General features: G+C 41.3%; 2 protein-coding genes across 5 annotated transcripts; one reads left to right on the top strand and one right to left on the bottom strand.

Moving 5' to 3' along the window:
* The first annotated feature begins 546 nt into the window (after positions 1 to 546).
* On the top strand, positions 547 to 20028 carry CDKN2AIPNL (CDKN2A interacting protein N-terminal like). 3 transcript variants are annotated; one of them, XR_005294349.2, is made up of 4 exons: positions 598 to 843; positions 2047 to 2146; positions 11862 to 12001; positions 12094 to 20028. XR_005294349.2 is itself a non-coding variant. In XM_038412455.2 (3 exons), exons 1-3 carry the CDS (start codon positions 638 to 640, stop codon positions 2927 to 2929), a joined length of 318 nt encoding a protein of 105 aa, XP_038268383.1. In that variant the 5' UTR covers positions 547 to 637; the 3' UTR covers positions 2930 to 3790. The 3 variants fall into 3 exon arrangements, 2 of the variants coding, with proteins under 2 accessions (XP_038268383.1, XP_038268384.1); XM_038412455.2 differs by lacking the exons at positions 11862 to 12001; positions 12094 to 20028 and adding an exon at positions 2918 to 3790 and having other exon boundaries at positions 547 to 843; XM_038412456.2 differs by having other exon boundaries at positions 11862 to 20028.
* Positions 14385 to 25755, bottom strand: UBE2B (ubiquitin conjugating enzyme E2 B). 2 transcript variants are annotated; one of them, XM_038412453.2, is made up of 6 exons: positions 25498 to 25755; positions 21017 to 21097; positions 20141 to 20166; positions 18489 to 18578; positions 16133 to 16221; positions 14385 to 14953 (listed from the first exon to the last, which is right to left on the bottom strand). In XM_038412453.2, the coding sequence occupies exons 1-6, from the start codon at positions 25539 to 25541 to the stop codon at positions 14825 to 14827; spliced, it is 459 nt and encodes a 152-aa protein (XP_038268381.1). In that variant the 5' UTR covers positions 25542 to 25755; the 3' UTR covers positions 14385 to 14824. The 2 variants fall into 2 exon arrangements, with proteins under 2 accessions (XP_038268381.1, XP_038268382.1); XM_038412454.2 differs by lacking the exon at positions 25498 to 25755 and adding an exon at positions 24870 to 25278.
* Between the last annotated feature and the right edge of the window lie 1618 nt (positions 25756 to 27373).

A 27373-nucleotide genomic window follows, 5' to 3' on the forward strand; every position in this document is an offset into this window, starting at 1 on the left:
GCTCTAGCAGGATTCCTGAAGGCATCTGATTATTAATCTATTTCCACCTTCATCGTTCATCTTTGGGCCTGATTCTTTCACACTCGCGTAACCCAGGAGTCCTGCCCTGACTTTAGTGAAGTTACAGGTATCAAACCAGAGGACGGGAGAGCAGGGTCGGGCTCACTGCCGAGCCCCCAGGAGGGGAGCAGACCGCCCAGTGATTGCGCAGGCCCCAGCCCTGCGCCTGACTCCACGCGGGGGACCCGGGCCCGGGCCGGGCCTTCCCGCTCCCCCGGCTCCTGGCACTGCGGCCACCGACCTGCCAGTTTCCACTAGCGGGGCGGCTTGCCCGGTTCAGGGTCTGCTGAGACGCGGGGCTCCGGCCCGCGCCGGGGGAAGCCAGGCCCGGGGGTGGGGGCCCGGATATAGTGTCTGGAGTGACCTAGCCCCGGCTTCTGGGTAACCCCACCCCCAACTCAAGGAGGCCTCTCAGCAACGGGGCTCGGGGGGGCGCCACCCGCGCCGGGGTCTTCCAGCGCAGTCGAGTGCGCAAGTCAGAGCGGAATGGCTCCGGGGCCGCTCTAGCCTGACGCTTCCAGAGGTCTGTGGCAGCCGCTTCCGGTGCGCGCTGCATTGTGGGTCAGTAGTAGCCGGGATGGTGGGGGAGGTGGAAGCGGCCGAGGTTCCCGAGCGGTTCCGCTCCTACTCGGAGACCGAGAGGCACTGGCAGGCCCGCCGCGAGTTCATCCTGCGGAACCTGCCCCCGGACTGGGCGGGGGAAGCGCCCTGGCCCGCCGGCCGCATCGACCACCTGCTCTCGCTCTCCATGGTGTGGGCCAACCACCTCTTCCTGGGCTGCAGGTGCGGGCCGCTAACCGCCCCAAGTGGGGGGCCGGGGGGGGCAGTGACCCCGCCCCGGCCGCAGGTGCGGACCAGTGAGTGACCCCCCATCCCGAACCTGTAGAGAGCTGGAGGCAGGTTCCGCTCCCCCCTTCCAAGGGCAACCAGCTCTCCCTGCTGGCAGGAACAGCCCACTGAACCCGCCCCCGGGCTCAGGTGGAGAGTCCTTGGGAGAGGTTAGCTGCTCCATCCTGCCTCCTCCATTCTCCTTCCCTGTAGGGGAAGGACAAAGAGAGACCCCTGTACGCTCCCTTCTCCAGCCATCAACGCGCCGCCTGGGTCTGAACGTCTCCGAGCTTCCCTTCGCTGCCGAAAAGGGGAGGGCGGGTTTACCTGGGGGGCGGGGGGGAGGTAACTAACGTGTGTGAGCAAACCCCAGGGAAACGCACCGTGAAGACAGCACGAAGGCACTTCAGTTTTACCACATCAAGGCAAACTTGCTGAGATCAGCTCCAGGCGAGGGAGAGTTTATCTTGCTGTAGAACCAAAGCACCTTGTGCCTTCAGTGTGTGTTTACCTTGGGATGGCTCACGCGCATTAGTTACCTCCAAGAAAAAAACCCTACAGCTTTTTTTAGTGGTCCTTGTAGTGTTAAATTGAGTTAATGCCTTTCGGGTTAGCCTAGCTCCAGCGAGAGCATCACATTGCAAAACAACACATTGCAGCACAGAGTGACTGGATTGGCACACAGCTGAGTCAGCACTGCATTATGAGCTCCAGTGTTAGTAGGATCCAAGCTTCAATATGCATCCACAAATTGAAAGCACTCCTTAACGTGAGCTAGAGACTTGTGTGTGTGGACAGGAGTTTGGTTAGAGGCAATGCTTGACTTATATCTTGAGCTAACACTGCAGGGAAAACTTTTGGTCTAAAAACCATGACCAGCATTGCTGTGTCTGTGTAAATGTGCAAAAGGTTATGTTATTAAGTTGTATAACTTTGGTTTCAACACTGTGCTGCTGTAGAACTAGTATGCAACACCTGTGCACAAAAACTGTATTTAAATTTTGATCGATCCACACAGGTTGAGAGATGCATGTTTCAATCAGCTTTATAACTGAACTGAACAGACGTCCTTGCCATACTGAGACATTTGAGTACAGTGCACTGCGGTTTCTTAATGTGGGATTGGTAATTTTTCACAGCCATTTATCTTTATTATAGTTACAGCAAAGACCTTTTAGACAAGGTAATAGAAATGGCTGAGGGGATTGAAGTTGAAGATGCACCACAGTTTACTACGCGAGATGAAATAATGAAAAAGGTAACTCTTCAGTTTAGAATTTCAGAACTTGCTTTGTGAGGATGATACTATGTCAAATTTCCAGGTTGGTGTGATGTACAGAACCAATAAGTCTCGAGAAAAGTATGCCAAGTACTTTTTCCTAAGAGTTCTGCTTTACTACTCTAAAATCTCTCCTCTCATTCTTACGCTTCTTACAGCGTTCTTAATAACATCCCAGAAGTATATTACACATGGATCAGTTATACGGTCAAATGTATCTCTACAGTTTATTAAAAAGCATTTTTATTATCCATTCTGCTAATTAGAAACCACTAATTACAATTCTTCCCACAATTACTTGCATCCGATGAAGTGAGTGGTAGCTCATGAAAGCTTATGCTCAAATAAATGTTAGTCTCTAAGGTACCACAAGTACTCCTTTTCTTTTCACAATTACTTTATTCAGCACTACAGCCAAATTTAAAAATTGCTCTATATGTTTTGCTATTTTAAATTTAGAACACTCTAACCATTCAGGTAACTGTATTGCTAACTGTTTTGGAGTAAGATTTTATTTTAAGTATTTTGATTATTGCCAGCAGATATAAACTAAATTTGCTCTGTCTTGTGGATAACAAGAAATAGATACTAGCTGTATTCTACAGAATTTTCGGTTGCAAGATATCAAGTACTCATATCTTCTTTCTATCTAATATTTCACTGGAGTAAAAAATTCAAGTATCATTTGCTTTTACTACCATGAGCATTTCCATATTACAAATACATAATTTGTTTTCTCTTTATTTCTAGCATCAGCATTAGTATGTGTGAAGAAGTCGTCTCAAATTTTTGTCATCACACAGGATCAGTTTATGTGGAGGACCCAGTGTTAATTGACCATACTGTTTCTAAAAGGATTCCCTATGCTGGACCTTAGGGAAAGGATTTTTTTAAAAAACTTTATGCCATTATGATGATGGATATCCACTTCCAAAGCTTTTTAAAATGAGAGGATCAGGTTTTTAAACTATTTTACAACTCATTGATTCGTAGAGCAAAGAAAAAGATATGATGGACTGTATTTTCCCCTCTCACATGAAGACAGGGAAGAGTAATAACTCCCAGAAAAGAGGGGACGGGGGCTGGGGAGCTGCAGCATCCCCTCTGCTGTTTGAGGACAATTCTGTGTAATGACCAATGAGTCCAATTTAGGATGAGAGGCCACGGGGAATACTTGCCTCAAAGCACACACCCAGTTAGGAAAGCAGGAGTTCACACTTCACTCTCAGTTGAAAGTAAGGGGATGTTATAAGGCTGTTTTGAGCATTGACTAATGTTGTTTTTACCCATGTTCATTCCATGTAACGGGATAGGGAGGGCATGGCACACAGAGGCCATTACCCTGCTCTTCCCCTTTTCTGACATGCAACTTAGATGGGTCTGTGGTGATGGTAAATGTCCCAGTTAGCTGATTTTCCCCTTTGCATACCTGAATCCCTCTTCCCCAGAGTTTCTCTCTATTGCAGGGGAACCCTAGAAGTCTAAAAGTAACACAGAATATTCTCTCTTTTAAAAGTCTTTATTTTTAAGTGTTTTATGCCACATTTTTATAGTCTTTAGAAGGCCTAATAACTGTGTTTCCATTCAATCACTGGAATTAAAATTTCAATCATGAAATCTGGATAACTATCTTTTGATTTTTAGCAATAAAACCATGTTCCTTTCATGTAAGTGAATTTCCTCTCTTGAAAGTTTATTTAGATAAAACATATCTACTGCTGTTCTGTCAGGATCTGATCCAAAGCCCATTGGAATCAAGGGCCCAGAATACTTTAAATTAGTAAACTTCCAAATGAATAACAGTTGCCATAGGTTTGTTCACATGTATCTTGTAATCTCTGGGAAATGTCAGACGAAAATGCTGAAGATCTCATCTGAACAGAGGCTTAAATAGTGTAAGTGCCAGACTGGTAATCAGCTCAGTTACCAAAAGTATTGCCTCCACTGATAAATTAGGTTTCTGGAAAGCCTCTTCAGATCACCATGGAATTACAGTAGCCATTTCATAAATGAGGTCAAGATCCTTTGTGCTCTGGACCTTAATAGTGCAACAAGCTCCATAGGTTTTGTGGTATAGCAGACTGGACATTCTGCAGTAGCTTTATTTACATTTAAAACTGAATGTTTTATTGCATTAAATATAAAAATGAATACAATCACTACAGTAACTCGTGGTGTTTTGATATTCAATTTATTTTGTTTGTCCCTGCATTTTCAGTATACTACAGACTGTATTGACCAATGTATAATTGTATCATAGAAGTAATGGGAAGCTGGAGGATTTTGCAAGTTGGGGTAGGGAGTGTTGGGGCTTTTAAAATCTATATACACAAAAGGAGGCAGTTTGAGATTCTGGAATCGGCACATTAGCTGAATTGTTCTGCTCATTTGATCAGCAGTGAAGTAGTTAGCTGCTGACATTTAAATTATCAGTAGTTTTCAGAACTAACACCCCACTGACATAAATGAGAATTCAAATTTCATGTTCAGGCTGCCTGCAGACTTGGGAAGACAATACATCAGTTTACACAGAGTACATGGGTATTGGTGTTAGTAGCGCCACTTCTACATAGAATAACTGTTGCTATTGCTAATGTTTTTCAAACTCATGTTTTAAATCGACACACACAATTACAAAATGCATATTTAAAAGAAAAGTTAACATCCTGGCCTCACTGATTTCAGTGGAGCTAGGATGTCACCCCCCTATATCTGAACTTCTGTGTCTAGAGACTGCATGCAAACCTATTGGACTTGAGTCATTAAAGTGATTGTGAATAGTGAGGGGCAGCGGGTGAGGCTGGACTCTGTAGCCCATGTCCACAAAGCTTGTGCTGGGCTGAAGGGAAGGAAGGATGACATTGTGGCTGAAGCACAGACCTCGAAGTCAGGAAATCCAGGTTGCCATGTGGCACTAGGTAAAATCATTTCCTGTCTCTGTTACAGATTTGGAAACTGACACACAAATGGAGATAGTACTTGTTTATCTGACAAGGGGATTGTAATGGTTAATTCATTAATGTTTGTAAAGTGCTTTGAGATTCTCTGATGGAAGGTGTGATAAAAGTATAAAATATTCTATATTAGAATTTGTTGAGGACGGTCAAGTTTCCTTGTGGGGAAGGGATAGATCACTGGCTGGGGGTTGTGCTATGCCTTGAGAGGGGGAGGACTGATGACCTTGAGGCTGTAGGTTCTAAAGGTTAAAAAACTCTCAAATTTGCTGATACCTTGTACCCTAAGTCTGGGTTTGATGTATTTTTCAGCTGTGTTAAATACACAGTTTTGGATAGCAAATTTTCAACTCAATTACGGTGTCATGATTTGCCAGTATTAACCAGACATTTTAGAAGAAGGCTATTTTGTGCTTTTTTGATTTCCATCTGTTTCTCTGAATGTGCTTTAGACACTAGCTAATTAAGCTACTCAGTCTGAGGGGATTAAGTGACTTGATCAAGGTCTCAGGATATGTCTACATTTAAACCACTGCAGTGGCACAACTGCAGCGCTTCAGGTAGACACTACCTATGCTGACAGGAGGAGTTCTCCTGTTGGCATAGGTTATCCACCTCCCAGAGAGGTGGTAGCTAGGCCCATGGAAGAATTCTCTGTTGACCTAGCGGTGTCTACAGTGGGGGTCAGGCTGGCATAGATATGTCTCTTTTCACACCCCTGAGAGAGACAGCTATGTTGATATAAGTTCCTGGTGTAGACCAGGCCTCAGAGAGGGCCAGTGTCAAAGCTGGAAACAGAACCCAGATCTACTGACTCCCAGTCTTGTGTTCTTAACACAACAGTTGACATACATATAATGTTCTTGCATTTATAACATTGCATCAAAGTCATGGTATAAGTGGAGGTCCTATTGAAACAATGTAAGAAATGTTAAAATGCTGAGTGGAACAAGCTTTTGGTTTTACTTATTTTGTGAAGGCATAGGTCCTGTCCCCCCCACGTCGGCAGCCAAAACAAGAACAGTAGAAACTGATGAACATTTTTCTATTGTGTTTAAGAATCTGATCAATGTCAAGATAATAGGGAAGCAGGGGCTAGTAGGAATAAAAGGGCCATGACCTAAAATGAAAAAAAATTCTAGTCAAATTTCAAATCGCCAATGAATGGAAATGTCATTAGTCCCTCCATGGGGCTTTACCAAACCCTTTTTTTATTCATCACCCATGTTTAATATGGCAGTGCTCGGCTGGGTATAAATAACAAGCAGGAAGTTTGGTTTATTAAGATTTGTTAGAGTTCCAAGAATGCTTTGAATGAGCTACCAGCTTCAACTTATGAGGATATCCCAGGGACAATAAAAGGAAAATCGATAATATATAGCAGAGAACTGCTGCTCTGGCCAACTGCTAACCACACTTGGATGAAATACTGAGCTGTAAGACGTGTTTAAAGTGGAAGGAGAACTGCACTCTGAAAAAGCATGCATACCTCTTAAATTAGTTTATTCAGCTTACTTTGAGTTTCTATACTTATTAACTAGAGCTGATTTTTAGCCTCTTTGCTCTGTTGTGGCAGCAGAATTCTTCCCTTTGTATCATGTTCTCTCTCAAAGCTGGGCAGACAGCAAAAGCTTAAAGTTACATTAGAAAGGAACAGCTTCAGTTTCTTTTACAGTACCTCTTTTCTGAGCGGAGGTTACACTGAACTGTTTTATGTGCCTAAACTCTGATTAAGATGCTGTAAATGTATTGCATTGTGCCCATATTTTCCAGAAGTTAATGTGGAGCACTGATGATATCCCCTCATACAGTAGCTAACAGTGTGTAGTATCACACCTGTTGTACACTGGACAGAACTTTAAGGCTCCTGCACTATTTCCTTTGGTTGCCCCTTTAGGGAACTGGTTCTCCCATTTGGTACTAAAGGTCGAGTTCTATTTCTAAAGCTGTACATAGTCTGTTTGTTAATGACTGTGGAGGCTGGGTTTGGCCATAGATCATTGCAAGTGCAACACATTACGTGCAATGTTTTATTAAGTGGAAGCTATGCAAGAACACTTACTGAACATCACTGAAAGCTTTTGTACTATGAATGTACAAAGTCTCCTGAAAATATTTAGTACTGTACAACTAGTGAATAGATTTGGCCAATGAGTTATGACATCAAATGAGATGCTCAACTACTTTTCTATTTATACAATATCATTTATAAAACCTTAGAAGCCTGAAACATTTAAAAAAAATCACATTTGACTTTTAAAACAAAATTTAAAGCCAAAATTTAAGTGCGGGTGTCTATATTTAGGTGAAGATTTGTCAAAAGTAATTAGGGATTTTTGGGTGCTTAACTTCAGAGTTTTCATTAAGCGTTGAGCACCTCTGAAACTCAGGACCTTCAAAGTGCCTTGAATTGGTTTATTCAAAATAAACTAGTCACTTTTAAAAATCTAGGCACCCTACATAAAAGTGGCCTGAACTTCAAAGTTGCTCTGCACCCAGAACTCCCATTGAAGTCAGTGTGGTGAGGGTGCTCTGCCCTCTTTAAAAAAATAAATAAATAAAAAATCAGGTGACTTAAGTATGTCAAATTTAGACAGTGTGCTTTTAAAGTTTTGTTTGAAATGAGCAAATAGTATATTTCATATTTCTAGAAGCAGAGAGATTTATGCAGCCCTTTTGTTTTCACCAGCATCATTGATTAACCCATTTCTGGGACCAGTGGTGGGCTTTGTTGAGGGTGGCAGCCGCAGACCCAAAAGAAGAAAATCTTTTCTTTGGCAGTTTTGTTTTTTAAACGTCTTAATATTCTGAGAACATGGCTTATGACTTTCAGGTCTGACAGTGAAGGTCATAAGTGTTAATAACCTGATGTCCCCTCACTCCTATTCTCACTCTTACAGTAGGGCAGATTCTAAGTAATACAGTAAAAATATGCAGCCAATAGAACAGGCTGACCATCACTATATATTTTACACCCACATCATTCTTTCATCCTAAAGTATTTACAAACTGTGGTTCTGATCCTGTAACTATGTAGGCACACAAGTAACTTTACATATGTTAATAGTACCAGTAAAGTCACACTATCTAGTATGTATATACATACATGGCATGGTGTTGCTTTTATCTACCTTTGAAAATTAAATCCAGCCAGCATTTAAACCTATGGATGCAGAGAATCTATTCTAAACCATCTGACATTTAGACCACTAAGTTATTCCTTTGAAGATATCCTTCTGCATGCATACCTCCTAGAAGTGGGAGCTGTATGTTCAGAACAATTGCAGGATTTGGCCCTAAGTGTTTTACAACAGTTTATTATTTTGTATACATTTCCCAATGGTTTTGGGGACTCTATTAAGGAGTAGCAGCCATCTTACGAAAAGCTGTGTATGGAAATAAACACCCATTTTAATTTGTATCATTGTCTGCACTCACTTTCTTATAAAGTGGCTAGTGTTCTGCTTACCTTTGAGTTGCAGAACTACATTGACAGTGTGTGTCCTGGACTTTGGGAACTGAAGACTTTGCTTCCCAAAAATACTCTTCCCTAGATATCCCATACATTTCTGCCTAATCTACTCACTCTTGCACCTGGCTTATCCGAATGGAAACCTGCAGCGAGTATATTTATGACTTTTCCACTAGAGGAAGTCAGCATTATTTAACAGTCATGTGACCACTTTTTTAGAAAATCATGTTTTTTGTCAATCTTCTATTCTCCCCTTTTTCCTGCTTCAGTAGCAATGTAGAAAGTTGCAGCTGAAAAGTGGTTACTAAAGTTGGTACAGAGAGTTTAGACTAGCAAGAGGGAAGGACTTTTAAGTGGAAGGAGAAAATTAAAGATCTTTATTCTACATCCTTTCAAATTACTATTCCTTTAAAACAAAATGCAGAAAGATAAAACACCATCACTGTACTAATGCGCATCTTGGAATTCAGAAATATCAATTTCAAGCAACTATGAGCAATGATCTCTCTCAGCCAAGTGTTGAAAGAAATAGTAACTACTCTTAAGCAGTATTACAGTAGACAGAGGAGTGGAAACTTTCACTGCACCAGCCGGAGCAGGGAAATTGTAATGAACTCTATTTATCCAAGCCAGGAAAAGCTGCTGTCCCCACTCAGCACCCTAAAAATAAGTACACTGAGGTGCTAGATACTTGTCTTAGGCACATCACCCCATTTCAGCCTTCCCTCCTAAAAAATGAGGACTTCCTTATCTTTCTATCCCAGTCATGACCACTTGAACAATACTCATTCTCATTTCTTCTCACCCCCAAACAGCATCTACCTGCTCTCAGCAACCATCCTGTTTTTCCTTCCAGAGCTAATCCAGATTCCGTGTAAGGAAATGTCCAGCCCCCACCTTGCTCACTGCTGCAGACCAGTGCCACCCTTTCCCCCACTACGTTGGTGGAAGGAAAGGCATCTCATAGAGAAGGTTGGCTGAGAAGAGGGAGTATCCCAAGAAGGGGAGGGGAAGGAAGAGTGGGACTCCCTTCAGGCAGGAGGCCTCAGCTAGCCCCTCCTTCCAGCAGAAACAGACCTAGCCTCATCTGTACTATGGTGCCCTAAAGCCCTTCAAAATTACCTATTGCTCACATTGCAACCCCCTGCGAACTGGCTAGTTTCCTAAGGGTTAAGGATCTGCTTCTGCAACAGCAAACCTCTCCTTCAGTGATTGTATGAGCAGGCCTAAATTATTTAACACATCTGCCAATAAAAATTGCTAGAATGATACTTGCACTTCTTTATCTCAGTCCACAAGTACTGCTCATAGCTATGCAATGTTACCCGAAACATGACAAAGACCATGTTTGGAGAGTAGTCAAAAAGTAAAGCTACTGTTATATTTGCAATGGGCTAGCACAAAATCCAACTTCTGTACATTCATCTTTCTTTAATATTCTCACTTAAATCAGTCACCTGAGTTACAAAGACTATAAATCACAGGTTTCAGAGTAGCAGCCGTGTTAGTCTGTATTCGCAAAAAGAAAAGGAGTACTTGTGGCACCTTAGAGACTAACAAATTTATTAGAGCATAAGCTTTCGTGAGCTACAGCTCACTTCATCGGATGCATTTGGTGGAAAAAACAGAGGAGAGATTTATATACACACACACAGAGAACATGAAACAATGGGTTTATCATACACACTGTAAGGAGAGTGATCACTTAAGATAAGCCATCACCAGCAGCAGGGGGGAGAAAGGAGGAAAACCTTCCATGGTGACAAGCAGGTAGGCTAATTCCAGCAGTTAACAAGAATATCAGAGGAACAGTGGGGGGTGGGGTGGGAGGGAGAAATACCATGGGGAAATAGTTTTACTTTGTGTAATGACTCATCCATTCCCAGTCTCTATTCAAGCCTAAGTTAATTGTATCCAGTTTGCAAATTAATTCCAATTCAGCAGTCTCTCGTTGGAGTCTGTTTTTGAAGCTTTTTTGTTGAAGTATAGCCACTCTTAGGTCTGTGATTGAGTGACCAGAGAGATTGAAGTGTTCTCCAACTGGTTTTTGAATGTTATAATTCTTGACGTCTGATTTGTGTCCATTCATTCTTTTACGTAGAGACTGTCCAGTTTGGCCAATGTACATGGCAGAGGGGCATTGCTGGCACATGATGGCATATATCACATTGGTAGATGCGCAGGTGAACGAGCCTCTGATAGTGTGGCTGATGTGATTAGGCCCTATGATGGTATCCCCTGAATAGATATGTGGACAGAGTTGGCAACGGGCTTTGTTGCAAGGATAGGTTCCTGGGTTAGTGGTTCTGTTGTGTGGTGTGTGGTTGCTGGTGAGTATTTGCTTCAGATTGGGGGGCTGTCTGTAAGCAAGGACTGGTCTGTCTCCCAAGATCTGAGAGAGCGATGGCTCGTCCTTCAGGATAGGTTGTAGATCCTTGATGATGCGTTGGAGGGGTTTTAGTTGGGGGCTGAAGGTGATGGCTAGTGGCGTTCTGTTGTTTTCTTTGTTGACTATAAACAATCTGTTTTAGCAACAGATTGTATCAAGAACTTCTGGGGATGGAAAATTCAAAACATTCCCATTCCTCAAAGCTGCTCAGTAGTTTTAAATAAAAGTATATATTTATCAATAAGTTAAAATACATAGCGCTAGTCTAAACTTGTGGCTATAGAGGAAAGGAACATTAATAAATTAGGTTTTAGAGTAGCATCTAAATAGCTCTTTAGTAACATAATGGAACATGTTCTTCAAAAGATTTAAAATTAATATAATCCATCTTAGGAGCTTAGTTTCTAATATCCCTGCTGTACACCAAATTCTCCAGAAACAACTGTGCAGAGAACTACTGTCATTCCCCCAAACAATTAATTACAGTCCATTCTATCCTTTCATCTACAAGTGGCTTCTCCAGCTCATTTTGCACCTGAAAAATAAGTAAATAAACACAGCTGCCTCTCAGTTCAAACAACCAGTCCTCTGGAACACTTCCTCTTGCTTTAATACCTTTTGGAGGCAGTGACTTCACTCCATCATTTTCTGCATAAATATTTCCCCATAAACTCAAGTTTTCTTTCTTTTATTACCTACCTGTGAACGGATAGCTTCAAAACACCTATTATTGGCAGGGCAATCATTTTGAGATGCTGTGCTGTTTGAAACAGTAATTTGACAATGTTTTTTCAGTGTGGAGATATATTTCAAATTTATTTATGATCAGGTATAAGTCTTCTCTCAACATCCCATGGTTTCTGTTTATTTGTATTACAGTAGCACCGATGGGCTCCAGCCATAGATGTGAGACCTACTGTTCCAGGCCCCATATAAACACAGACAGTCCCAGCCCTGAAGAGTTTACAGCTTAAGCATAAGATGAGACCACGCAGATTCACTAGAAAGGGAAGTTCAAGGTAAAAATGAGACAACACAGGCCAGTATAATAAGCAGCAGTCACAGTCAACGAGCTGCCTAACCTCTGTCAATATTTTTATATGCATCACAGAAGAGAATTTGAAGGACAATGAGGTGGACTTCATTAACCATTCTGGATGAATATATTCCATCTGTGGTTGGAGGAAGGAAGAGGCACATGATGTTAAGGATGAGCAACACAAAGTTATTTTCATTATGTACTGTAATTAGCTGAGCAAGGTGGTTCAGCTGGATGGCATTTCTCTGTTGGGCATATACTGTTTCAGTTCCAGTTTTGAAATCGAATATCAATACATGCAAAAGTCAGTAAATAGTTCATGAAAAATTATAATACAAACTGTTTACTGCAGTAGTGTACCAATAAAGGCAGAGCTTGCTTTTTCTGGTCAGAATTTCATAGTCTTTTAGTTTCTAACTGGGGCCAAATTAAACTTCTGGTTTTTTTCCAAGTGGAGTATTGAGCAATATGCAGGCATATATTTACATTGCTCCCTTTTTATTACTCATTTGTACAATGTCTTACAAATTAGTCCTTAAAATGCAGTTTGGCAAAGTGATTAATATCAGCACCTTTGCTGCGTCGATATCCCGTGCATTTTCAATGTATGCCAAGGGCTTATCTACATGGGAAAAAAGTTCACAGCAGCTGGTGCACACTAGCTATTCTGCACTAAGTGCCCCAGTAGACACTCTTACTGTACTCTAAAATTGTTCCTCCACTTTGGAAGTTCATTAGGCTAAATTACCCCCAGGCATTCAAATGCACAATAAGTGTCCACATGGGTAGCTGGTAGGCAATAGCTATTGTGCTTTAAATTCAAACGCTAGTTTACTTTGCATTTACTTCCCTGTGTAGGCAAGTCCTTAGTTTAATGACAAAAATAAGTTTGTGCTGGCTTGTGCATCCTCAGCAAAATTGTTAACTAAGATAGAAATACAGTTTCCTGTCATGCCTTATACTTGTACAACCCCCTTAGAGATTCCATGATTCCAGGATGGAATCTGAAGTCTAAAGATTGCATGCGTATCACTGGGGACAAAATAGGGCCTGTAAAATCTTTATTACAGATTATGTGATATTACAGCGACCCAACCTAACTTTCCGATTACAGGGAGAAGTTATTGAAGTGGCAATTAGAAAAACCCCACCTCACTTCAATTGTAAACTAATGAAATTTGATAGAGTCTCTGAGAAACAGACATAGAACTAGACAATGTCACTTTTACAGTCACATTTAAAATGTAGTTAGCTGAAATCATTGTGTCCTGCAGGAGTTTGTTTTCTAGGTGGAATAGGTAGGAGACCCAACTGTTTGGCTACAATTAGAAAATAAACATCAAAAATACATCTCAGTAACAGTATGTGATACATGATTGAAAAGCATTACCTAAATCTATTAGATAAAATTCAGAAAATCCCATATTCACAATTTAAGAAAGAGTAAATATAAATAATATCATCCTATTATGTATCAACTTCTATAGTAATATAGAAGATCTCTTATTTAGGAATTACTCAATTTTGGATGATCAGAGATCAAGTTATAGTGAACCTATTTCATGTGTGTTAATATGAGATGTGAAAGAGCTGTTAAGTCATTAATACTTTCCCTGCATGTGGCAAGCTATTAAGCATCTTATAGATCTGGGGTAGGCAACCTATGACATGCGTGCAAAAGGCGACATGCAAGCTGATTTTCAGTGGCACACTCACTGCCTGGGTCCTGGCCACCAGTCCTGGGGCTCTGCATTTTAATTTCATTTTAAATGAAGCTTATTAAACATTTTAAAAACCTTATTTGCTTTACATACAAACAATAGGTTAGTTATATATTATAGGACTTATAGAAAGAGACCTTCTAAAAATGTTAAAATGTATTACTGGCATGCGAAACCTTAAATTAGAGTAAATAAATGAAGACTGGGCACACCACTTCTGAAAAGTTGCTGACCCCTATTATAGATATAACAGTGATACCAATGAACTTTTTATTAGTGAGAAAAAGGATGGCCTAGGGGCCAAAACACAGGACAGAGTCAGATGATATGGGTTCTGTTTGCAGCTGTGCCACTGACTTGCAGTGTGACTTTGGAGAAGTCACTTATCTGTGCCTCAGTTTCCCAGTCAGTAAAATGGGGCAGATACTTCCCTACCTCATACGAGTGAGAAGACTTACAGGACCAAATTAAGCTCCAGTGTAGGTAAACATGTCTCCACTGAACACTATTAATGAGTTACACATCACAGCACAGTTTTCCTCATATTTGTAAAGTGCATAATATTAGCATTTATCAAAAGAAAGATTCAACACTTAAACTAAGCCCTTTGAAAGAGATACAAAAGAAAGGAACAAAAGAATATCTTGCACTGAGGTTATGTATTTAACAGTTTTACATGTAATATTTATATATAAAAACTTTAAGTGCTTTTCTCCAATTTAAAAATCTAAAGAATTCAAAAATAAGGCATTCAATATTTGAAAAAGTACAGATTTACAAAATGTGTATATTCTTTCATGAAAACTCCACATCAACATTATACACTTGGGAAAAAAATACAAACAGGATATATTACAAATTTATGTAGCAATAACTTAGTTCATACCATGCAATAAAAAGTACATTAATCAAGATACACAAGCTTTTAAAGTTTCTAAACTGAAGGGCTTAATTGTTTTGCAAACATGTTGGTATGCAAATCCTTAGAACTTCTGGCACTTAAAATTTCTGATAGCCTTTCTACTGAGTGTTAAATTGTACCCAATGATCATGAGGAGGAAGATTAACAAAGTAGTCATCTATTATGAATCGTTCCAGCTTTGCTCAACAATAGCTGAAACTCTTTTCTCATATTCACGTTTGTTTTCCTGATAAAGTTGTGCTGCCTGACTGTTTGCAGGACTGTTTGGATTAGGTTCATCAAGCAGAGACTGTGAGAGGATGGGAGAAAGAAAAAAAAAAAAAAAAAAAAAAAGAGAGATATTTGGACCATTATGTTCTAGATAGTAATTTCATTATTAAAAAGGACCACCATGGGGAACAATAGGATGTTGATTCTACAACTAGCTCAAGCCCTATATTCCTGGGGGAATTCTGTGCCACTGCAAAATGCAGAATTTCATGTTTCTCCCCCACAGAATGGGGCTGCAGAGCTGCTGGCTGCCAATAGGGGCTGCTGGACTCTGCAGAGCCCAGCTCTTGAGCGGAGCACCCAGCCTCTTCATTCTCCCTGGGATGGGAGAGGGCCTGGGAGACCCAGGTCTGGCAAAGGGTGAGGAAGAGCAGGGCTGCACCTCGCCACATACCAGGTGGAACAGTAAAGAAGCTTGGGAGAATAAAGGCTCTGGGGGTGAGGATGTCTAGGTCAGTGGGTGCCTCACCACCAGGGGGGGAGAGGGTATGGGTATCTCAAATCCCCCTCCAGCATCCCCCAACTGGAACCAAATTGTCATAGGGGTTTCTTTAACTCTCTACTCCTGAGGGAATCTCTTTTGTTATGTGTATTGTTGACACACTTGACAGGTATTTTGAAATAAAATACCAAAATAATTGAAAATGGATTGATTACATTGTGTTATTTTGACAAATAAAATATGCAGATTTTTGCAGAATTTTAAAATATTGTGCACATAATTTTTAATTTTTTGGCACAGAATTCCCCCAGAAGTAACCCTAACATATGAAATAGTTCCATCCTAAATTGATGCAGTCCAAGTAGCTGGATTCCAGTAATACTGTCTCGCTAACAATTTCGTAAGCATAACAGAACATAGGCTTCAAAATAAAATAGTTAAAATTTCTCACACACACTCTGGCCTTAAATGCACGTACATTACTGACACCCACTGTCACATTTGGAATAATAATGGTTAGAAAAATGAATCCAAATAAATGACCTCCTATAAGCATTCCCTGTCAGGATTATTTTTATTGCTTAGAAATACAGTGAATATATAGTTCATCAACTAATTAGTCTTTGAAATAAGCTTAAAAGCTCTTGATTACTTTTGAGTACAGTTCATTGGTGTTGATGCTGTCTGTCTATGTCACTGTGTCATTGATTTTGTGAAGGAGGGTAATCATCATATACTTAGCTTGCTAAAAATTACCTGAATTGAAGTTAAAATAGATGAAACATCATATGTTGGACTCCAGCGATTCTGAAGTATGTCTAAACATATGCTACCATCCGCATAAACTGTAAATGGAACATAGAAATTATTTAAAACTCTGGCCATCTTTAATCTGTTGTGATTAAACACTGCATGAATGGATGCACTATTTATATTGGAATATGACAATTCAGTTTCACTAAACATTTTACAAAGCATGATAAAGGGAAATAAAGTGTACTTCTGAGGAGAGCATTTCAGTAAGAATCTGTAAGAACCCCAGTTTTATACCTTGTATTTAGGGGGAAATACATATTTTGTTTGCTTTCAGTAACATAAGAGGAGAGGAAGGATGGTCCAGTACTTAGGGCTCTAGCCTGGAATGTGGGAGGTCTGGGTTCAATTCCCTCCTCCATTTGTTTGATCTTGGGCAAGTCACTTAGTCTCTCTGTGACTCAGTCTCCTATCTGTAAACCAGGGATAACAGTATTTCCCTACTTCACAGAGGTGTTGTGAGGATAATTATGTTAAACGATTGTGAGGAACTCATAATATGGTAATAAGGACCATATAAAGTACCTAAAAAAGAGATACTGGAATTTTGTTTCACAGTGGGGAGAAAGAAATGAGTAGGCAGATTTGAATTTGGGTAGGGGGTGCCTACATTTCTCATGGCCCACGTGGTGGAAGAATCATCCTGGTGCTACATCTGCCACAGTGCTGACTCAAACTGATGTGATGCCAGAGATCTTCACTCAGTTTTTGCCTAACAGGAGCACTAGTATTCTTGAGCAGCAGAAGTATAATTACACTTCTTTGCTGCTTCTTAGAGAACGGGGAAAAATACAGTTCATCTACCCCTCACACCAAGGGTATGTCTTCACTACCCACCGGATTAGTATGCAGCGATGGATTCAGTGGGGATCGATTTATCGCGTCTAGACTAGACAAATCGATCCCCGAGCACTCTCCCGCCGACTCCTGCACTCCAGTGCCACGAGAGGCACAAGCGGAGTCAACAGGGGAGCAGCAGCAGTCGACTCACCGCGGTGGAGACACCACAATAAGTCCATCTAAGTACATCGACTTCAGTACGTTATTCATGTAGCAAAAGTTGCATAATTTAGATCAATCCCCCTCCCCCCCAGTGTAGACCAGGGCCAAGTGTCTTGTGAAGTGTCTCTGGAGCATGACTGGAGAAGCACTAAGGACCCAATCCTGCTCCCAGGGAAGTTAAGATTCCTGCTACCTTGAATTAGTGCAGGATTGTGACACATATGCACACATGAAGCAAGTGTATTCCTGATGAAAAAGGGGAACAGAGAAAAGAAGGGGGAAAAAAAAAAAAACCCCTAAGAGCAAAGGAGAGATGCGCATAACAGAGGAAGTAACAACTCAGCCTATGTTTACAGGACAGATCCACGCTCCCGCTCCGGCGATCAGTGCGCCAGGGGTCGATTTAGCGTGTCTAGTGAAGACCTGTTAAATCAATGGCAGAGTGCTCTCCAGTTGACCCCAGTACTCCACGGGGAATGAGAGGAGTAAGGTAAATCAACGGGAGAATGTATCCTGTCAACCCAGCACAGTGTAGACACCACAGTAAGTCAACCTAAGCTACATTGACTCCAGCTACGTTATTCATGTAGCTGGAATTGCGTAACTTAGATCAACTTACCATGGTAATGTAGACATAGCGTAGGTAGCTAGTGACAAGTATTAGGGTCTGAATTCAGTCCCTTGCCGCTTAGGCCAGCAATACTTCAGAAGTAGTTCATTCAGTTTTTAGGAGCATGAGTATATCATTCTAGCAGGCTGAAGGAGCAGCATTGGTAAGCTTTGTAAAAAAATAAAAATAAAAAATACACCAATGTCTCCTCTGCCAAACAGAAGACTGCCACTATTCAACACAGGTAGGTGCAGTGGAACAAGGAAGTAAAAAGGACTATCCAAAGACCTTCCTCAAAATGAAGGAGCAGAAGGAAAAAAATTAAGTGTTTGACTTTAGTGAGAGCAGGAGACAAGTGATCCAGAAATAAAGCATCTTGCTAAAATGGAAAGTTCCCAGAAACCTACATTGGCTATAAGGGAGTAGGATATCAATAGTCTTCCAAGATATTTCATTTCCACACTGACTAATATTTGCATTAGCTAACAAGACGACACAATGACTACAGAATGCAGGAGTAGCTTCTTCTAATTAACTTTCCTGGCATCAGGATTTTTACTGAACATCTGATATACTGTACATCTACTTTGGAAAAAAAAAATGTTAAACATTGCTGAGCTTCACAGGCTATGATATCACACTATCCTATTCTATATTTGTTTTGGCTAAAAAAGTATGAATACTCACCATTTGGATGAAACATTTTTGATAAAAACCTAACAGTTGGAGGCTTATTTGGATATTCTTCTGAAAATTCTATTATTAGTTTAAAAGTACCTGTCCAAAAAAGCAAACATACAAACACCATGTAACTATAATTGTATCAAAACATCTTTGTGAACACTTAACGTGTTATTTATATTTCAAATGTCAATAAAACTGATACCTATTGCTATGAACAAAAATAGCATCAGCATCTTCGTAATATTGAGACAAGCCTACTCAATACACAGACAAGCAACTATTTAAATAGAGTACAACTTCAGTTATCTAAAAATTGTAACTGACACCTAGTTCAGACCACTGGAGGATTTTCTGTGTAATTACCAGATGCTGAGGAGGTGACACTGCATTTGGATAACAGGAAGTTTTGGACAACTATGTGTCCCCAATAGTTAAAAAAAATAAAATAAAAACAGCGAGCGAGCCCGCGTTAATCTGCCATTTTATTCAGCCAAAGTTTCCAAATGATTCCTGTTTTGACAGTTTTGGGGATTCAGTGGATCAGAAGGTAGAGTTTTCCTGCCTGGATCAAACACTTCTAAAGAAGAATTTTTTTTAAAGGAGAACTACTGAATTTCTATGGACACCATTAATCAACAATTTAAAAATAACCACTATCACCACCCACTAGCTATTTTAGTGTCTCTTCAGTTGGCCTGACCTTCCAGTGCTCAGTCATTGAAATCCATGGGAGTTTGACATAAAAATGGACTATGGCTGAGCCCAGTACATGAAAAGATGGATTTTTATAAGAAATGGCTTCTACCTTTAAAACTTGAGACTGATTTACTGAAAAATATTTATTAAGGACCAGTGAATATATTTGCCACATATCACCAATTTCAACCAATTTCCATCTACTTCTACCCAACCTCTCCCTTCGCCCCCCCCACAAATAAAACAACCCCAGTAAGCTATTTTCTGACTTGCAAGAAAACTAGAAAATCCCCTTCTTAATGACTATTTCTTGCAGATCATTGCAATGAGTTTCTGACAAATAATTCTTTAACTGACACCCACCCCGGTTACTGCCTATACAGTAGATATTACACTTATATAGTTCTTTTGTGTTTGTTTATAATCCGATTTTCATTAAGCGATCAATTCAAGATTATTTCCTCTTGCTCTTAAATGAAAACAACACAAAGGTGAATCAGAATCATGTGCTAAAAACAAAGCCATATATAATCAGAGAGCGTGAAAACTCTTTGTGATTAGGCATAAGACATATGAAACAGTCTGATGGTATTAGCCTTCAACATCTCCTACTGAACATTCCACTCTCCCTGTATATAAACACTTCTAGATATGGCCACTGCTTCACAGGTTTACAGTTACTCATCAACCACTCTAGAGACAAGACAACTCACTGGAACTAATTTTGGTCAAAGTACTGTAGTCTCAGTTAGACAGCAAGCCCTTACCAACTCACGTTGTTTGTTGGCTTGCTTTTTCTAGTTCAAAATTAAGTTCTGTGTGTATTATGGTTAAAAAAATAAAACAAACAAAAAAAACCCAAACATTTTATATATAGGAAATATAAAAATCCTTCTTAAAAGCAATGCTGGGGACATTTACAAAAGAAGAAGGGAATAAAAAAAATATTAGCTACCTACCATCCTCAAAAGGGGTACCTTCTGGCCTAGAAATAAAAAATATAAATATAAATATATTATCTACTTTTACATAGGCACCCACACCTCCCTCATCCTTTCAAATCAGAAATAGAGGCAAAAATGAAAAAAGGAAAGGGGGGAAAGAGGGTAAATAATTAGGATATAATTCCTTGGTATTTCCCATGATACCCAAAGTACTCTCCTACTAAACTGGTAACTTTGTAAGAAATCCAATTTCTAGATTAAAAACTATTGATCCAGGACAATAACTGTATTTCATAAAATGGGGACGACCAGAATCAATGGGCAGATTCAGATTCCACTAAAACTGCAATAAGGTCACTAACGAAGTACTAGGATTTATGATAAAAGACTGAATTGGTTCCCAATCCATGAGATACCTAATGTAACTAGACAAGTTCTGCCCACAGAATTGTATTGTAAACCAATCTAGTCACTGCTAACACATCTAAATTTATCTGCAAAGGGCATGGAATTCTTATATGCTTCTCAGGGAATCCTGCCTTTTCTTGTTTTCCTACCCAATCTTCAACATAACAATCTCTTTGCTTTCACTATGAATTGATACAAAATTTTAAAAGACAAGAAAAATGTACCTTATAAGGCTACATCAGGACAAAAATGTAGCTGCTTTCCTTGTGTGTTCTACTGTACCTCAGTATTCAAGGCTATAGACCATACAAACCTCTTTCTCATAAACATATGCTTACTAATTTTTGCCAGTTTGTCTCATACTGAGCATTTTGACTTAGTACACGCACAGTCTCAAGCGTTTTCACAGAAGCAGCCATTATCTAACTTATATTTAACAATTTAGTATTATTTTCTCTATAGTGAGCAAAAGTCTTCTCTTACCCAAATATAACTGCATTCCATTGCATAATGTTATTCTCAGATGGTGCACCACTGACACCCACAGGAGGGTCTTCTTGCAATCTAACAATTAAAAAATTAGAATATGGAAAGATACACGTTAAAATTATATACACACACAAGCAAAACAGGATAATACTCAGACAGAAGCGTGTCAGCATATCCAGAGTTTGTACCCATTTCTCCTTCAGGACTAGAGAATTCAGGCTGTGGTTTAGAACACAGACTACATACTTCAGTGTTATATGCACATTAAATATCCCAGAGACAGAAGCCCACCAAGGGATGCAGATCAGGATTTTCTCTTCAAATATTTTGTCAATATATAAAAAGACAGATCAGCACTAAATAAATAAGTGAAGCATATGTTTCATCATGCATGGAACACAGCATCAAATACAAGAGCAGTTATGAAACATCTTGTACATGTGGTTTAAAATACCACATAACAAATGATGAAATGAGCATTCAGAACACCCCCCACTGGCTACAGTCCTGAAGAGAAAATGATGTATTACCACAAATTGACACATCTAAACTATAACTATTGTGGAAACCAACCAATTATATTTGTGCGATGCACACAGATACACACATTGGAACCTAGTAGAAGGGAACACACATCAGGTTTTTCTTATGCCAGGCCACACAGGCCTATTTTGGCTAGTAACCTGTTCTCTCAGCATGCTCAGTTCAGACAACTTAAATGTCAACAGCATGAGCTACCTACCACTTTGGCCAGGAAGAAAAGGAATGTCACTTTTTCCTACCTGATAGCCAGATTAATGCTTAGGGCTTGGCATGCAATTTCTATAAATGCACTTCAGAGATAGATTTGGCATTTAAATCAGGACATAGTTTTCACACTGCGCTGTGGGGAGGTCTTTAACTACGGAGAATTTGTGGTGTGGCCTGAACTGTAAACTTAACTTGTTTGAACAGAGTCCAGAGTTAGGAACAATATGGTATTTATAGCATTCACTATTCTTTTTCTACAAGCAAAACTAAAAGTTGTAATTAAATTAATATTTCTCTGTAATTTTATTCAAAGAGAAGACAAAAGTCAGTATTCAGGTATGTAATCTCTCAACTTCCTCTCTCATCACCACCTTGGTGGTGGTCACTATAAAAAGTTTACATTCAAACAGTAATCAGAGTTCATAGCCGCACAGGTAAGCTGAATGGTCCTGGCTGCTACGTCACCCTAAAAGAAGCAGGAAACAAAACAATATATTCCCCACCCACTTAAGTTAAGACTCTGACATTTTAAAGAAATGTGATCTCAGTTTCCAGGCATAAGATGGATAGATTGCATGTCTGATACATTAAAATATGTAATGGAATCTATTTATTTAGATGTACTTTCCCCTCATATGTAAAAATCTCCACTTCACCTCCAATTTTAACAATAAATAAATAAATAGATAGATGGAAGCAGTGATTTTTTTTTAATCTAACAGCTATTCCTTTTACTGGTATCATAATTACTTTAATTTTTACCATCTACATGACCCACTACAAGCAAAAAGATTTAATATCCTATTTTCATTTAACAGGAACTAAGAAATGTTATGCTCAAATAATGCAATATCCAGGTGTAATGGGTAAGTTAAGTAGCGTCTGAGGCTCAACTCAGAGGTTCCTAGCTTTGTAGGTTCAAATCAGGCTTTTAATATTGTATTACAAGGCTGTGTGAAGCTACAAATGCATATCAGACACATATGACCATGGTTTATGGATGTAATATTGTGGTACCTGCAAATACACCTATACCTAAAAAAAGGAACACTATTAAAGTAGACTCATTTCCAATAATTTATCAGCCACATTAATTCATATCATCTTGCAACAAAGCATACAATTTAAAGCCCATAACAATTAGCTTTTAAAAGGCTTTTCTACGTGCATAACAGATGTTGTACATAACGTATGTAATTAAATGACCAACTGGAACAGTTGTTCCAGAGTCTCTGTAGTTTTTAAAACAGAATATAACTATTTTTTTCACTAATATATAGAAAAAGGTCCTTGTTTACAAACATTTTAAAATAACGTGTGACTGAAACTATCAATCAGAATAGCATATACATGAATCCAGAAGTGTTTAGTAGTTCTGTGTGCCCATCTTGAGACAAGTCAGAGGTGCCAACAACCTGATGTTTTTATTCACTTCAGCTGGATTTGTGGATCTTCAGCACTGGGAGGATGGGGCAACGAGGGTGGAAGACCACCAAGCAAAATACTTCAAGACAGGTACCCAAAAACAGAGGTTCAAAAAAATGAGGGAACATCTCTGAAAATGTTAGCTTTATTCACTAAGCATTTCACTTCACTTCCATAAAAAAAGGTACAAAAACCAACTAGAGAATGTTGATGTGTGATCTCCAGAGGTGTTTTAAAAAAAAAAAATCTTAAGTCTTTGAATAATAAGCGTATATATGAGCATTTGACACCTGCATAAATATTTACAGGCTCAATATTCCCTCCTCCGTCAAGTTCCAGCCTGAAGCAAAGATTGACATCATACAGCTAATTCCCTTAAATTACAGTGGTTCTTAACCTTTACTGCAGCCTGCACCCCTTTGGTTCTCAAAATATGTTCTCGCACCCCTTATCAAAAATCATTGAAGTAGGTCAGTTCTTTAACCTAGATATATTTTTTGTTTGTACAGTAATCGTTAAAAAAAAAAAGTATGTTAATAAATACATAGGTTTGATGAAACAAAGTAGTTGTACTTACATGCCTGTGCTTAATTTGTGTTTTCAATGTTTTACCTTTTAAAAAAATCTGGCATGTCTCGCAACCCCAGAAAGGGCATCTTGCACCCCAAGTTAAGAACCACTGAATCAGAGGGTTATTGCATCATAGAATCTCTGCTATAATCAGAACGTACTGCTTTAAAACATTTTAACTAAGTGTTTGGTCTATACACAAATGAAATGCATCCGATGAAGTGAGCTGTAGCTCACGAAAGCTTATGCTCTAATAAATTTGTTAGTCTCTAAGGTGCCACAAGTACTCCTTTTCTTTTTGGTCTATACACAGTGGCTTTTAGAAATAATACAGGTTTCCTAACAGAACCACAGGCAATACAATGAAAGGCTCTTTGGACATTTCTCATGCAAGCTGTTGACAGAGAAAGGAGAGTGGCCATTGTTTTAAAGACATAAGCACCGACTTTTATCTTTAGATGCCTCCCGATGTCAGCATACAGTAAGAAGCAGAGAGCTTTGGAGGAAGTAACCCGAAACAAAAACAAGAGCAGCCTCCTTCCTACAGAGGCAGAGATTCAACTAATCCCTTTAGTGGGGCACAATATCTTAACTTTTTTACCAAGATGTGCGTGTAGGAACAGCATTTACCATATTGACCCAAACTTGCTCAGCATCCCTGTCCCAAGAATTACAGGGGGAAAAGACTGCTGGTCCTGTAGTCCTGACCCCAGTTACAGAGCTTTGACAAACCAGCATTTTGCCCTCTTCCCAGCATTAAGAGAGTTTTTTGCATTCCTTGAGAGCAGACAATCCAGAAAGTGAAAAGGTTGTTTCTGTGTTATTAAGTCTCCCTTTCAAAGAATAGTCCAGCATGGGGGAGGAGAAAGGGGACAAAGATAAATAAAGCGGATTAAATCCTGAACATGGAGAAGCCCTTTACTGGCGCACATACTTGATGCATTGGAGAATTAAGGGATTCAGCGTAGTCCAGTGAACAGGGCTCTAGACTGGAAGTCAGCAGACTGGATTCTCTCTCTAGCTCTGTTACTGACTTTGGGCAAGTCACTTCCCCTCTCTGGGCCTCAGTTTCCCCACGAACACCACAGACCGCAATACCTACCTGTCCTTTGAGCTCAGTGGCCGGAGAGGGCTGTCCAAGAGCCAAGGGTCACCACTGGACTCCAGACCAGGGCAGGCCGATTCTGAGGCAGACACCCCAGACACCGGACGGGTCTACCTGCCCCCGGCTTCACACCTTGGCAACAACGCCCGCACAGCTCGCCAGGCCCCGGGGCCTTGTGGCTTTGATCGGGCAGCTCCTGCGAGCCAGCCTCGGGCGGGCGCGCGCGCTGGGGGCTGCTCCCTGGGCCTGACTCCCCCAGCTCCCAGCGCCGACCCCAACCCAGCAGCGGGGTGCGAAAGGGAACCCGCTGCGCTTCCACCCCCGAGCCAGGGAGCGCCCACGGCTGCTCCCACCCCGCAGCAGCGAAGGGCTAGTTGCCGGGTAGCCCGCCGAGCCCCACAGGTACACGGCCCTGCGGTGGGGCTGCCAAGGGGCTCCTGCCCCGCTCCCCTCCGCACGGGGGGGGGGGGGCTCCTGCCCGGGCCAGGAGGGGCCTGTTCCACGCAGGGCACGGTGGGACGCCAAGGAGACCCACGGGGGAAGGGGGCGGCATGAGGAGAGCCCCAGTGCTCCCTCGGGAGGGCACGACCCCGGCACGCAGCCCCTGCCGAGGCGAGACGCTCACCTCTTGAAGTCCCTCATGAGCCTCCGCCTGGCCGGAGTGGACATGATCCTCTCTGGGAAAAGAGTCCCTGTCCCCAGGAGCCTCAGCACCGCTCACAACGCGGCGGTCTCCCTCCCCAGCCCGCAGCGGCGGCGGCGGCACAAACAACCCTGCAATGGCGTCTCCCTCCGCCTGGGGCAGGGAAAGTCAGGGGCCCCCCTCTGCGGTCGTACCACTAGCTCTGGTGGGGAGCGTGTCTGCGCGTCCGCCCTCAGAACGTACCACTGCGCCTGCCGGGCGGGGGAAGAGAGATGCCGCCCTCAGAACTTACCGCGGCGCCTGCCGCCGTGGGGGTGGGGGTGGGGGAGGGGGCAAGCCGCCGACGTTCTAGTCTCAGAACGTGCCGCGGCCCGGGGGAGGCACCTGCCCCGTCAGCGAGTCTCTTCGCGAGCCCAGCCCGGCTGGCAGGGAGCTGCCCCTGCAGGCACAACTCAGCATCTAACAGCTTCCCAGTGCTTCAGACACGTACGAATGCTACACGCAAACATAGGGGCTGGTGGAGCTAGCGGTGTTGCTGCACGGCCTGGCTTGAAGTGGTTCCCATCATATACAGGGTTTACTGTTCGGTTCAGTGGCTCTCACTACACCCCATTGACAGGTTTCAGAGTAGCAGCCCTGTTAGTCTGCATTCGCAAAAAGAAAAGGAGGACGTGTGGCACCTTAGAGACTAACAAATTTATTAGAGCATAAGCTTGCATCCGACGAAGTGAGCTGTAGCTCACGAAAGCTTATGCTCTAATAAATTTGTTAGTCTCTAAGGTGCCACAAGTCCTCCTTTTCTTTTTGCGAGTACGCCCCATTATACAAATTGTCCCAGCAGGGCTGCACACAGGGAAACACTGGGGTCCTTGCCTTAGGTACATCCTCAGCGGCCTTTGCAAATTCCCGCCTAAGCTCACGAAAGCTTATGCTCTAATAAATTTGTTAGTCTCTAAGGTGCCACAAGTACTCCTTTTCTTTTTGCGAATACAGACTAACACGGCTGCTACTCTGAAATAAGGTGAGCAGGGGGCAAAGTGGGCTGCAGCCCCACCCCACCCGCTTTTTTGCTTTGGAAGTGTATTGAGTTAAACCAGAGAAAGACATTTTTATTCCAAAATAAGAACATCCACACACGGAGCTACTTGGGAGTAGCTATTCTGCTTTAAATTCACACCTCATCTTATTCCAGAATGCCTTTCATTTCATGTGTAAACCAGCCCCAATAGGGGCTATCAGGCACAGGACATAGTTAACGCTGCTTCCAGCACAGTCCTCAATAAGCACATGCTACTGAAGCCATGCCTGCACTACAGGGACTATACTGGGATAGCTACATCGCCCCAGCATAACCCAGTAGTGAAGATGCAGCCAATACGGACAGAAGAGGTTTTTCCATCTGTGTAAGAACACTGTCTCCCTGAGTAGGATTGCCAACCCTCCAGGATTGGCCTGGAGCCTCCAGAAATTAAAGATTAATATTTAAGTAAAGATTATGGCATGTGATTAAATCTCCAACCAAAATTGGCCAACATACCCTTGGGCCGCACAGAAGCCCATTCACAATGCAGTGGGGACTCTGGCAATTCAAGTGTGGAGCAGAAAAGCAGCTACCCTGAATCATGATCCACATTTAAAATTTAGCAAAAAGAAAAGGAGTACTTGTGACACCTTAGAGATTAACAAATTTGAGTATAAGCTTTTGTGAGCTACAGCTCACTTCATCGGATGCATTCGATGAAGTGAGCTGTAGCTTACGAAAGCTTATGCTCAAATAAATTTGTTAGTCTCTAAGATGCCACAAGTACTCCTTTTCTTCTTGCGAATACAGACTAACACGGCTGCTACTCTGAAACTT

This window comes from Dermochelys coriacea, chromosome 8, assembly GCF_009764565.3.
Source record: "Dermochelys coriacea isolate rDerCor1 chromosome 8, rDerCor1.pri.v4, whole genome shotgun sequence".
Lineage (NCBI taxonomy): Eukaryota > Metazoa > Chordata > Testudines > Dermochelyidae > Dermochelys > Dermochelys coriacea.